General features: G+C 46.6%; 1 protein-coding gene across 1 annotated transcript; it reads right to left on the minus strand.

Annotated features, from left to right (window-relative positions):
• Nucleotides 1-434: 434 nt before the first annotated feature.
• On the minus strand, nt 435-10,572 carry lonrf2 (LON peptidase N-terminal domain and ring finger 2). Its single transcript, XM_076030949.1, has 12 exons — nt 8,686-10,572; nt 6,221-6,339; nt 6,007-6,129; nt 5,739-5,894; nt 5,154-5,379; nt 4,935-5,034; nt 4,711-4,825; nt 4,444-4,565; nt 4,166-4,352; nt 3,951-4,085; nt 3,701-3,850; nt 435-2,661 (listed from the first exon to the last, which is right to left on the minus strand). The coding sequence occupies exons 1-12, from the start codon at nt 9,440-9,442 to the stop codon at nt 2,503-2,505; spliced, it is 2,349 nt and encodes a 782-aa protein (XP_075887064.1). The 5' UTR covers nt 9,443-10,572; the 3' UTR covers nt 435-2,502.
• Nucleotides 10,573-14,053: the final 3,481 nt, after the last annotated feature.

Below are 14,053 nucleotides of genomic sequence, written 5' to 3' on the forward strand. Positions count from 1 at the left end.
TCAGGCAGCCTGGCATGATTATTTATCCCCCAAAGCTCTCTCAATCTTGGGAATAGCAGTGTATGTCTGAGCTCGCTGTTTGCAGCTGATGCTTTGTTTACGTTTTCCATGGGGACAAAAATCAAAGCAGTCTCAGAGGGAGGGACAATACCTGGCTGGGTGTGCCCTCTGTGACATCATAAAAGGGTGTTTCCCTGGACTATTTTAGCACACACTTTGCAAATTGAAAAGAAAGCAAATGAAGTTAAAAGATTTTTTTTCTACTTTTAGGCATTTCATTAAACTGAATAGAGACATTATTGCTACAGGACATTGGTAAAGTGCATTCTGCATAACTGGGTAAAGACCCACTGAGACTCTAAAGAGAAATCTCTCTTCCACTCAAACGCGTGCGACACAACTGGCTGCCACAAAACACCAGGCGGAGACGGAGCTTCAACATGTTGTCCTTTATTTGCAATAAAAAATAGGTGTAAGATCTCCCTTTACAAATATAGCAGGGAAATGCGCACCACCCTCTGCAGACCAACTTGCTGCGGTGGAGTCACAAACATTTGGAACGACAGGAGTCATACGCACGCACACGCACACACCTGACAGTGAAACTGCAGCAGCCCTCCGAGGACGACGGACTCAGTGGAACACATAGCGGCTCGGGACTCGCTCGGGTCGCCAACTTGTTTGAACTTGTTGGTGTTAAAGCTTCCCGTTTTTTTTGTTTGTTTTGTTCCTGTATATGTGCAACTTGAGTTTTATTGCAACCATGCTATGTTGTCTTTGAGATCCATAAAACAATGTATGTAATGTTTTATGCGTGTATTGTTTTACAACACACAAGAGACCTTCATTTTTAGGCAGGAACGTTTGCATGGGTACTGAAATGCCATTTGAGGCCGGCTGCTCCTACGATTGATTTTTATTGACGGGTACCTGTTTCCCAACACGTGGGTTATTTTCTGGTAAGACTTGAAATATTTCTGCAAAACAGCTACAATCTATATTAGACACCATAGGTAGAAAAAAAATAATGAATGAGTTTAGTCCCCAAGCGATCGTTAAAACCTTGACGACCACTATGCACTGCACTTTTCTTATTCAAGAGCCACCAGGCACCAAGTCGCTCTTTTGGAAGCTGCTCCTGGCCCCAGAGTTCAAGACTGCAATTTCACTGGTGTGCATGTAAACGCACTGAGAAAACAAGACAAAAAAAAAAAAAAAAAAAAAAGACAAAGACAAAAAAAACAAACAGAAAGAGACGAAACGTTCCTTAAATAAATCATCATCAAGGCCTCCGAGTTGCATTGATATACATAGAAATCATCCGACTTGAGAATTCCCCAGACGCGTACACATAAGGGCATCGCAGAGAGAAACGGACACGATCGAACCCCATGAATGAGCCTACCGACCTCTTTGACGTCCCGAGGATATGCTACAATAGGACAGAACCATCCAGACCGGAGTCAATGACTTAAAAAAAAAAAAAAAATTTAATCTGACTGCTAGAGCCTGTTGAGCGACCCGACTCTTACTTAAATCTTACTGGAATCTCCTTTAAAAAAAAAAAAAAAAAACGAGGCATTTGGGACACTCACGCTTGTGGGCGACTGCGGCTCAGGTGTTAGAGCGGGTTGTCCAATGACCGAAAGGTTTGCGCTTTGTAAAGCTCTTTTGGATCACTTAGCTTGGCTCACTTTAGTTGTGATCCAAGCCAGAGTTGTGGATCTGACAGCTCCGTCCGAGGGTCACATCGGCTGGCGGCCGAGGCAGCGGGAGGGGCATAAAAAAAAAAAAAAAAAAAAAAAAGGGTATTCTGCTCGCGGATTGGGGCTCGGTCTGGAAGATTGGCGACGTTGTGTGCGCCTGGCTTATTCTGAGAAAACGGTAGAGCGGGGAGGGGGTAAAAAAAAACAAACAAAAAAACAAACAAAAAAAATAACACACGGTATAAACATCTGTACATTCAGTTCTTTTGTCTTGCCGCAACACCAGACGCTTTTACGTCGCGTGTCATGGGGTACGGAGCGTTTCCGCGACGCTCGTCTTGAAGAGAGAAGTGTAACAGTTCCTGTTTGCAATGGCGACGCGTGTTTTTAGTTCCGTTACAGGCTTTGAACATAGACAAAAACAATGCCAAGACAGATATCGGACAGACTTGTTTCTGACACCTGCCTGAGAGGTCAGACGCTCAAAGATGTGCTGTAGCTTCATTGATCTCCCGCTGTGTGTGTGTGTGTGTGTGTGTCGAAAAGGGCTGGATGACGAACAAACTGACAGGGGAGCCAGGAACGGCTGCACGAAAACAGTCCGACTCTCTCCGAAAAATGTAAAAAAAAACAAACAAACAATGAAAATCAGACACAAGTGGAGCTCGTGAGCGTCCGACAGGATGTGCAAGAAAGCAGGTAGACGAACGAGCGGCGCGCCACTGAAAACCAACGGGAGTCCGTTGAGTGGAACCGATTGATCGCTGAACTGCTCTTGGGGGAGGAAAAGGGCCGATCACCGCGGCCGCTTGCGGGTGACGAAGATGAGAACTCTGCGGATGGCGATGAGGCGGTCCTTGAGGGAGGTCATGGCGAGGATGGTGAGCTGGGCTCGGTTCTCCAGCGGAAGTACGGCGAGGAGCCACCAGCACCAGGCTGGACCACTGGGACTGGCCTGTTGGAGGGAACCAGAAGGAAATGGTCGGTATACGTGGAGTTACGGTCTTTAGTACCACATGACATATTCTGGGATCATAGCAACAACAGTAGGCATAATAATAATCGAGTGAATTCAATTTGCTTAGCAGTAAAGAGCCTCTGAAATAACCAAATAAACTTATAGGAGATAAAGGCTGCATTGATTACTGCTAACTCCAGCATAAATAACAACTCTTGGTTCACTATGTGCTCCAGGGAAATGACCCCTCCTGCCTCTATTAAGGGGCTGTACCAATATGAGGCCACCATCTGATCCACAATGTTCCGGGGCAGTTATTAAACATGTGGTGTCCATATTCAAACTCTCCTGGTTTTCCTTATTGGGATTATAATCATCATAACAAGTGTTTGTTGAAGACAGAGAGCTTTAGTGGCAACTAAACCATCCGAGCCATTTAGACTGATGTGAACTGGTAGCCGAGTGGCTGCGTTTCCGTTACGGTTTTTCGCAAAATAAAAGCTTTTTTTTTTTTTTTTTTTAATTGTGACAAAGTACAATTGTGATTTGCAGGCGTTTCCATTGAATAGTGTGAAGCGCATGAGCCGTAATTACGCTTGCTTTTGTTCAAGAATGGTCGTTATATTTTTCTCTTTGATAACTTCAAAAATATTGCGCCATTTTCACTTGAAGTGAACTGGTCATGTGACCCCGTACGTCACAGCAGCTGACATGCAAATGCGAAAAAAGTGTTCCCATGACACTTTTGCGTAATAAGTCTATATCGACACATCTGAAACACCACCTCATGGGAGTGTAAAAACCTTTTAGTGATTTTTGAGAGGTTTTTCGAAGTTTAGTTTCCATGACCATTCTTTTTTATTGCGATATTTCGGTTTTGTTTAATTCTAGGGGTCATGGAAACGCAGCTGGAGAGATCTGTACTGATTAGAACAGCTTCAGGATGCTGAGCGAGTGTGAATCGCGTGTTTATCAGTGAGTGTGTATCTGTAGTGGGAGTGGATGGGGGAGCGGGGGGGAATCCCATAGCGCTCACCTGCGGGTCGGGGTCTTTGCTCGGGAGGTGCCCAAAGTGACTGAGTATCTGGCTCTTCATGTTGTCCTTCAAGGAGGTGAACCAGCTGTTGGCTTGGTCGTACACAGAGTCGTGCATCTTCAGGAGCTCCACCAGCTCCTCTGCCTCGACCTGCAGGGGGGGGGGGCAGCAGCGAGAGTTTGGTCTTTTGGTCCGAGAGGAGGTGGCTGGCGATGTCTGAGTGACTTGATGAGTGCGCAGGTGTGCCTACCTTCCTGTCTTCCAAGTACTCGATCTTGGCGGTGTGGTAGCCGTCTCGCTGGCCGTGGCTCAGCACCTTGAATCGGGCCACGCCGATGGTGTCCACCACAGAGCGGCCGTCGGGGAAGAACTTCACATCCCGCACCTGCGAGACGGGACAATCAGCCTCGTGGCGACGCAGGAAGAGAAGAGCCTGACCGGCGGCGTTGGGCCGTTGGCACTGACCTGCAGCATGCAGCCGTAGTCGGCGAAGCCTTTGAGGTCGTCGGCGATGCACATGCCGAACTGTTTGGTGCCCGTCTCCATGGAGCGTCGGATCATGAGGCGGTAGCGTGGCTCGAACACGTGCAGGGGGCAGGGGATGGTGGGAAAGGCCATGGTGCACACGAAGATGGGCACTTCTTGGTTCAGGCTGTGGGAGAGGCGGTGGTTTGTTAGACGTTTTTGCACATTTCTGATGCCAGGATGCCGTCGGAGGAAAATGAAAACGGTGTCCAACTGACTTTGAAAGCTCCTTCATCTCTTCTTCGTGGATTTTCTTCCTCTCCCCCAGCTCATCTCCGAGGTAACGCTGCAGCACCTCCTCCATCAGGAAGGTCTTGTTGTAGCCCCTGGTGGCCAAATACTGAAATGACACCAAGACCGTTAGAAAAGTTGTTACACAATAAAGAAAAAAATGACGTCTTACAGGTGTTTTGCTTTACTTTTTGGACTTTTGCATTGCACTTGTATTGTATCTGTGTTATGTTGAATAGAGTGTGTGTGTGTACCTCAGACAGATTCTCTTTGCAGAGAGGACAGTTTGGATTGTGGTCCATGCAGCGCTCCAAACACTTGAGGCAGAATGTGTGACCGCAGGGAGTGGTGACTGGCTCATAAAACAATCTGGAGGAATGGGGAAAAAAAAGGCAAGGAAAGTTTAAACTCTGCAAAACTAAGGCATTATTTATTGGCTAATTTTGGAGTGAGGCAGGTCTGTTGCGGCGGTGGTTACCTCATGCAGAGTGAGCACTCCATGTCTCCGCTGTCCAAGAGGTCAGCTGGAACCATCCTAGCACCACGAGCCGCAGCACTCTGAAAACTGCTACCTTCATCTGTGAGAAAATGTCGGTGTAAATAAAGTTTCTTGAAGACATGAGGGATTTCTTTTTATCGTGCAGGGCAGTAAATGTTATTTTTTAACAGTGGAAATTAAAGGGGAATATCTCTTTACCAGGTCTGTGCACTTTGGAGGAGGGACTGAAGATTGCGGAGTGGTCGTCGCTGCTGTGTTTCCTCTTGACGCCACCAGGGGGCGCCGGGAGTGCAGCGAGAATGCCGGCCAGGCTCTTGGAGCTGTTCTCCCCCGCAGGGGGGTCTGGTTTACTGGGACACAGAGAGGGCAGTCTGGGGGACGACTCGTCCACTGGAGAACTTTTGGAAATGTTGAAATCTGATTCCTGGAAATGCAGACGGAAACAGGACGGGTTGGGGATCAGACTCATTCAAAATCACTCTTTTGCAGCAATGTCAAATTCAGACTTGTTGATTGTTGGAGCTGATTTATTGTGTGTAAAACACGGAAATGTGCCCTGATCCCAAACAGCCAGGATTAGAACGAACACGTAATGCTCCCTCAGAATCAACATCAGAATCTCTTTAATAGCAAAGCACACCTGCGACGAAACCGAGGTGTAGTTTTTAGCATCAGTGCAGTTAAAAGAATAGTTGAAAAAACAACAACAACAACAATAAAACCAACTGTAAGATATGATGATTATAGAGTCAGGTGGCCACTCTGTTGTTCCTGAGTACGAACCTGTGAGGAGGATCCATGCTTCTGCGTGAGTGGCCTCAGGGTCCTGAGCAAGGCAGCAGGTTTGATGAGGCGGCTGGTCAGCCCCCCCTGCAGGGGGTGCAGCGGCGTCCGCAGTTCCTCGTTCTCAAACACGGAGGAGAAGAGCTCGCTTAAAATCTGAGGTGGGGCGAGAACCAAGGGGGGAAAATGCACGTGGTTATAAAGTCGAGCGAGAGAATGATATGAGAACGATGGTTATTTTTAGACTTTAATTCAAATTATTTTTTACCTTTTGAGCTTCTAGTTTGACTTTGGTCCAGTCAGGCTTCAGCGCCACACACAGGAAGTACTCTTGCAAGGCTTCGTCATTGCGGCCGGCTTTTGACAGCGCTGTGGCTTTCAGACAGCGGGCCTGACATTAAAACGCAAAAGAAAAGGAGGCATTTTAGCAACAGAAACACATTTATTTTCACGCGCCAAACTCCTCTCTTCCAAATTCTTACCTTTGTCCAGTGAGGGGTCATTCGACAGAGGCTGCTGGCATCCTGCACCGCCAGGCTGAAGTTCCTCATGTCCATGTGCAGCTCGGCCCGCTGGCACAGCAGTCTGCCTGAAGAGGGCACTGCAGACCACAGGGAAAGGCAGACGGGGCTTAGAGTCGGAGGGAGAGGCCTTCGGGGTCACTTCGTGCCAGGTCCAGCAGAAGTAGGGCAACGACGCCGCATGTGACACAAAACCTATTTTATATGGACGGAGCGCTACGTAACGACCGCAGCGTTATTAAGCCCCGGCTCCTTCAGGTTATACAACCACCTCCCGGGGTCAACGTTATCAAACTTAAAGACATAAGTCTTACCAAACAGCTCCGACGTGTTATATACACACACGTCCTTCATGAAAACTCAGGTGCTGTTTTTTTTCAAGAGGACAGAAAAAACGTATTTCCTTCTCTTGAAAATCGGCCCACAATTAAAAACTTGAGAGAAAACCCGTGTCAGCGGTCACGCAGCACTGCGGATGATTGCGACCGCTTCCTGGAAAGACGTGTTCGCGCCATTCCAGCGAATAGGTTTCTCAGAAGTATATTAAACACAATGGGAAGGTTCCGGCAGCAGGCTCCTTCTAGAAGAGTCTTGTCACTGGTTTTCAATCCGATGCATATATTGTTGTTTTTTTTGTTTTTTTTAACACCGTTTGAATATTCATAAAGCACCAGGGCATAAACAGATTTGCTGCCTTTATGTTTCAACTACTAGTCAAGAAGCATCATTTATAAGGATTCTGCCTGCCTCTCTTGTGCTTCTGAAGTGAACAGAAGGTGGGGAGGCAGCGCGAGGCTTAGTCAGCCAGGACTCGGGCACAAGCAGGGAAGTTGTTTAAAAATAAACAGCGCTTTATCAGGGGAAATAAACTAATTCCACGCACGTGACATAATTGGATTGGCAGTAATGTGGGAAGCCTCAATAAGCTAGATTTTACGTGGATATAAACAACGGATGGGAAATGAAGGGATAATAATTCATCACTTTATTAGGTGTAAACAAGTACACTAACCCCAAGGTAGTAGTAAAAATACTGCAAAATACTATGGTCATACTCATTTTAAGGGCGATTGCTGCAATGATCAAGGATTTTTTTTTCTTTTTGTGAAAAGGAGAATGAACGTTATCTTAAAATCATGCTGTACAACTGCATTGTGGTATTTCATTTTGTAGCGCAGAGATACCTCCCCTTTCAATATATGAAACTTACATAAAAAGGCAAAAATAAATAAATAAATCGAACCTGAAAGTACAACTAGAAAACAAACTTCTTTTTTTCCATTATCCAAATATCAATACTATTGCGTCCCATTCGTCCCATTACATTTTCATAGTGTGGCGTGCGTCATCTTCCTGAAAAGGCCTACGTTGGGTAACAGCTGCTCTCCTGGTGACATCACGAACACATTATGGCCATTCTACATCAAGAGCAGCAGAAGGCTTCCTTCTGGATATGTTGGCAAAACACTGACTGGCAGTGACGGAGCTGTGAAGGCACTCTGTCCCCTCGTCACCCACAGGCCTTATACGAGACAGAAGGCACGAATCAATATTTATTATCGGGGCATTAAAATATCCCAACACAAGGGATGGCTTGCTTCCTTTCCATTGACCCCAACCAGCGTAGATTTATCAATTTAATTAACCAACATCAGAGGGAATATTTAGAACCAGCCTGTATTAGTTCAGCCATTTCCACATATGGGGCATAGTTGGCAAAAAAAAGAAGGTTTCGCCTTAAGTGAGAATTCCACCACCTAACATAAAACTCCTGCCAGCAATTAGTGACTCCCACTTCTATTCATACCAAAGTTGGCTTCAAACGATGCTTGCTTAAAATGAAATATTTTCCCTGGTTCTTACTTGACTTACTAATGCACCAAACCTGCTAAATTGAAGTCTACAAGGTTAGAGTCAGTGTCCCCCTTCTCCTCCGGCTTTTACTAGGACATACCACACATTCTCAGCTTACGAAACAGTAGAAAATGGACGAGGAAAAGCTCAAGTATGGAATCCAACAACTCATCTAGCAACATATTCTGGTAGCGAATGGAGAACAAGCATCATGCCCAAAGATCTGCACATACATTCCCATGCTAGCTGTTGTATAAGGACCCGGAGTGGCGTTACATATGCGTGACAGGATGAGAAATATAAAAAAAAAAAGTGTGCTGCTTAGATAACAAAACACGGCGCATCATATAACGCCTGACCCCCGTCCGGTACGGTATAGTAATGCCGCAGTGGTGCCACCTATCGGTGACACAAGACATTGACACTGGAGAGGGCCGGAGGAAAGTAGGTCATCTTCACGAAACACTAAAGTTTTTTGGTGAAAGGGGCAAGACACCAAAAATAAACACATTTAAAAAAAAAAAAACAATAAAAACATACTAAAACACACCAGCTGGTGTTGAAAGTCTCACCTAGTTCCACCGCGGCGTCGTACTTCTCCAGGGCCTCGGCCAGCTCCTGCTTCTTCCATAGCACCTCTCCCTCGATCCACGACCTCCTGGCTTTGCTCTCGGTGGCGAAGAGTTTGTCGAGCAAGCCGCTGAGGACGACGTTGAGCCGGCGGCCGTTGGGCAGCCCGTCCTTCTTGCTCAGCTCGCCCTTGCACTGCACGCACGTTTCCACCTCGGCGTCGCCGTCCTCCACGCAGCGCTTGCAGAACGTGTGGCCGCACTCCACCGTGGTGGGCTCGTGGAGGAGACACTTGCAGAGGCGACACGAAAACAAGTCCAGCGCCTCGTCGTCGCCCAACTCCCAGTCGTCTTCGCTCCCGTCCTCCCCGCTGCTGCTGCTGCAGCCGCCCTTCCCGTGCACGCTCGCCGGCAAGCCCAGCTCCTTGTCGCGGAGCGTGCGGGCGATGATCTCCACCAGGAGGCTCAGCTCCTCCGGGCGCAGCGTGCCCAGATTGGCCGCCAAGCAGTACGAGTCCAGCGCCTCGGCTATCCGCCCGGCGCGGGCCAGAGAGTCGGCCTTTCTCAGACACAAGCCGCGGTCCGGCTGCTGCAGGTCGGCCAGCTGGGAGCTGTAAATCTCCACGGCCAAGCTGAAGTCCCCGGCTCGGGAAGCTTCCTCGGCCACCTCCAGCATTTCGGGGCAGATGCCCGCGGCCGCAGGGTGGGAGAGCGGGTGGACGAACAGCTCGCCCTGGTGGGACCTCACTCCAGTCTCCATCTTCTACCGGAGGGTGTTTTTTTTTATTTTTTAAATAAAATAAAATAAGAAAAATGTCCTCCAGCGGCGATGAGGGGTTCGCTTATAGTCTGATAAAAGCAGACATGGCTCCCCACACACGGATCTCAGAATTAAAAATGTTCAAATAAAATCAGAGCCGACAGCTGGGCCAGCTATCGGTGTGCGTCTCCCTGTCGAACCGATCCTCTGAGCGCATTCGTCTGACGGTGGCAGCCATCGGAAGTAGGTTAGGGCTGATTCTGAGTCACACGTAACAAACCCGGGAAGGCAGCAAACCTGTGAAACATTGCCGGCCGGTGCCAAAGTCCCGACAAACACAAACAGCTCAGCATGGGCTCTCACACGCAAGCGTCGACGCCACCAAAGGGGGGGCGAGCTGTCACAGCCGCAGCGCCCTGTGGCTTCCTGGAGGTAGAAACACCGCTGCTGTTTACTTGTCAGCACCCCCGCACTGCCTGCCCCTTTCAAAACAAAGAGTTGCCACCTCGTTTATTTTAAGACCTCTACAAGATATTAATTAGTCAGACTAGTTCACCCTTTGAGGGAAGACCCCAAACAACTGTACGCTATTATTCTTTTTAAAAATACGTTTTAGTCGCAAGCTACCGTGGGCAAAGTCCTGCGTGCTTAGCAAGTAAGAAGATTAATTGGTCGTTTCGGAAACCTCACAAACGCCTCTGTCACAAGCCAAAGTTTGGTTGTTGTTGTTGTTTTTTAAAGGTTCTACGTAAACGCCTGTCGATGAAATGGACGAGGGTGTCCGAGCTACCGAGCGACAGTTCCAAATCTCCTCCAGTGAACTGCAGCTGATCGGCCGTTGTTTTTATGTAAGAGAGCTTCGGTGCCGTAACGGCTGCAGCTAGCCTTCGCTAACCTAACGTCGGCTGAACTAGAAAGAAATAATACCAAGAGTCCGCGGACTGACTCTATCACACCCGACGCTCCTCGGACTCGTACGTTTGGCCGAATCCCGGGTTCATTTCCTCTTCTTAAAAAAGGAAAAAACGCCGACAAAAACGAAGCAGTCGCCTCTATATTCCATATTGGTCGCTAGCCAGCTAGCTTCGGCAGCTCTAGGTTGTTGCCCCTTTGGATTCCTCACTGAAGAGAGCGCAGGGCGTCACGTGACGCGAGAGGCGCACTGCCATTGGCCCGCTATGTGGCTCACTTATATAACGCAACGATATTGTATAACTCCTCAGACAACAGCAGATCACTGTCTATGTAAGCTCGACCAAAACAAGCCCACACTTTTAGCTTATATATCAATTTGAACATATAACGTCTCAGTGGTATTGTTACAGATGGAGCCGCAATGAGCGTTATGTTCTGTTCCACTTGATTGAAGACTTGGTCCCTGGTTTATTCATAATTTCACTTGCAGGATTGATTCATTGTTTTATGTAACACTTTATATAAGCTGTGCCTTACATCTGGCGTAAGGAGTTACTTGGTATATACCCAGAACATGTTAATAATTGTATTAAAAGCTACAGACAAAACTAAACATGAAATTAATCCAGTTTAAGATTTAGGATGTGGGGGAAAAAATATTTGTGGTGCTATTTGAATATCTGTGACCCACTTCGAGGATTGGGAGCTTCATAATATTCAGTCCTGCTTAGTTGGATCTGAAAATAAGAGGAATAACGAGGAACCGCAAAATCTGTTCACATACACAGATACATTTAAGGACAAGGTGGAATCAAGTAATTGGGATTTACTTGAACTTGTAGGTACTTTTGATCCCCTTCTGTTTGTTGGGAGCAGTATTTTTACATGAGTCTCACTGTCTAATATTTCTGTCTTGTTGGCCAGTGAGAAGATGATTGACATCAGCATTTCACTTCTGTCTTAAGAAATTCCTGCAGTACTCCTGCACCTTTTGTACCATTAAAACAGCTCAACGTTAGCCTTTAGCCTAACCAGGAAAACGCATCGCTTACAAATGAGCCGGGGTCCTCTTTGAATGAAGAGGCCCTTTCTTTTTATTATCTCTCATATCCGTCGAACCGTAAACCACGTGACATTGTTTTTATGGGCTGTAGCTGACTGCTTCCTGGTCACGTGTTAAAGTGGCTTCCGTGAAAGGCTCCGGCAATTGTTGGTAAACAAGGACGGGCCAATGTTCACCAACTATAAATCCCAGATTCCATGATAGCTCAGTCATGTCAGCCTGTCGGTCTTGCTGCAAGTGATAGCCCTATCTGTCACATATCGCGGACAGGTGTTATTGGTCAGTCACCGGTCAAAATGGAAGGTGCGTGTGAACAGCACTTCAGAATGCTTCTTATAGAGAGACTTTTAATAGCTAGATTCCTACTTCCATTTAAAAAAAAAAAATGACTCCTCCCCTAGGAGGATCATAACACCACTTCCGTCAAAACAGGGGGAGGAGTTTGGAATGATGTAATCATAGATATAATATCATTAAATATTAATGAGAGATTTTGATAAGGTAAATTTTACACATCTGATTCTCAACACGTGCTGCTTCTCTCTTCTTTCCACACTTTCCAACGAGCCTGGGTGGCACATTTTGAACATTTGTTCAATCGCCGCGTCACTTCATGCCTGAGCCTGTCGGTAAATTGTGCTGGGTGAAGGTGAATCATCCTTATGCCGCTGCGCAGCCAAACATAGAATGGAATCATGCCCACAGATCTAAATTCAAAACGCATTCAGAAAGAAGTGACGTAAACGGCGTTCTCGGCGCGCGAGTGTGGAGGTGACTGATCAGCTGCAGCACCTTGAGGACTGGACTTGCTGAGAACAGACCGAGGATCCAATTTAATGCCCAGAAGGCTCATGCGGTTGGTTGTGAGAAATACTTGAAAGAGGAAAAAGTCAAAAACATGACATTCCTGCCAGTGACACCATCTCTAATGTCCTGCTCTTTTGATTAAAATAAATTGATCAATTTGGATCAGACTGCATCAAATTTCAGCCGTTGGTAGATGTCACATGGGTCATGACATTTCCTGTAGACGGACACTTTTATTTCTGTTTTCAGATGCAGCGTGCCGGCACCTGATCTGATGCCCGCGCACTCGTAGCTGCCAGTAGCCTACACAGGCACTGTGGCTAACGCTACATGTCTTAATCCCTGTGGTAATCCCAGCACCACCACTGACTCCACTGGACTGTAATTCTTTGGGATTACCCCAACAGGCTCTGACACATGACTTAGCAGCCAGAGCATCAGTTCTACACACCTGGTGAATGGTTTGATGTTTGAACAGCATAAAAAAGGCAACATGATTATGAGTGTGGGGTGCATAATCTATCACAGTCCCTCACTTGTTACGGTCCAGTCATTCGACTGGGACAAACCTATATAAACAGCATCGCAAATGCAGATGTTAGCAGCAGGTGTGCATTCTTAGTTGCCTTTTTTTCCAAATATGTTCCTGGTCCAACAAAGAATCGTTTACAGCAGGAAGCAAAAACTTATCATTCTTACAGGAGGTTGTAAACACAGTGCTAAATTTCGTGTTTTCCCAGATTGAGGAACTGTGTTTTTAGTTTAGTTTTAAATCCTGTGAGGCTGCTCCACTTGATCCCAGGTTGAAAACTACAGCCTTAAAGTTTGAGGGCATTAAAAGGAACTTGTGATAATGGGAGACTGCTAATGGGGCACCTTATAGAATTGCGTTTGCGTCATGCATCTCAGTCGAGTGGCAAAGTGTGAACTATTTTTTTTTTATTTTTTTTTTAAATTGTGAAACATTCAGAATATCTCATCTTTTTTTCATCAAAAACAACATTTGTTCTCTGTTCTGTGTGAAGGAACTTTGACGTTGAAAATGGGATTTTACCATTTCCCCTTGCGCTGATACCAGAACTTGCGAACCCAAACGCAGACATAGACGCAATGTGAGTGGTTAAAACTTGTTGATGAAACGTCCAGCAGTCGTGTTTTAACCGGGGGAAGGAAGGTAGGGGTAGACAGACATACTCGCTGGCAGGCAACAGGCTCCAGTTAATTCACAGTCCCTCTGGTGAGACGACCAAAAATAGTCTAGACGACAAAAGAACAAATATGAAAACAGAGAATTTCTGAGTTGTCTTTCCTGAAGTGCAAAACAATCTGGCAAGGAATGAATGGATGACGGAAGGATGAAAGTCAGACTGTTCAGATGTGAGAAAAACTAATCCCAAGCTTTTATTGTGAAGCTCATTGCGCAAACTTAATCTCTCTCATTCCTGACATCTTTCAAAATTTTCCTATTTGAAAAACGAATGAGCCCCGCCTGCCCCCGAAACACTTTCAAACAGCTTCACAGAGAAGAGACTGAGGTAAAGTTTACGTAACGCAAAGGAGCTTTATTGTGAAGGGAAGCTGAAAAAGACTTCAATGTGAGGCAGGAACTGTGCCACGCCAGTGTTGTCTTGATGTGATTATCCAGGCAAGCAACACGTGAGGGCTAACTCTGCTGTCCGGGCTTACAGTCAGATGGCCTCTGCAGTCGCCTCCCTGCAACTCTTAATAGCTTCCTCAAGACGGCCAAGGTTTTCAATGCACCATTGTCCCCGCGCGCCGCTTCTGCTGAAGGGAGGCGGAAGGAACACACATTAATAATGATAAAG

The sequence above is a fragment of the Nelusetta ayraudi genome, unplaced genomic scaffold (genome assembly GCF_046127955.1).
Source record: "Nelusetta ayraudi isolate G7.1 ecotype Tasmania unplaced genomic scaffold, CSIRO-AGI_Nayr_v1 ptg000031l, whole genome shotgun sequence".
In the NCBI taxonomy this organism is placed as follows: Eukaryota; Metazoa; Chordata; class Actinopteri; order Tetraodontiformes; family Monacanthidae; genus Nelusetta; species Nelusetta ayraudi.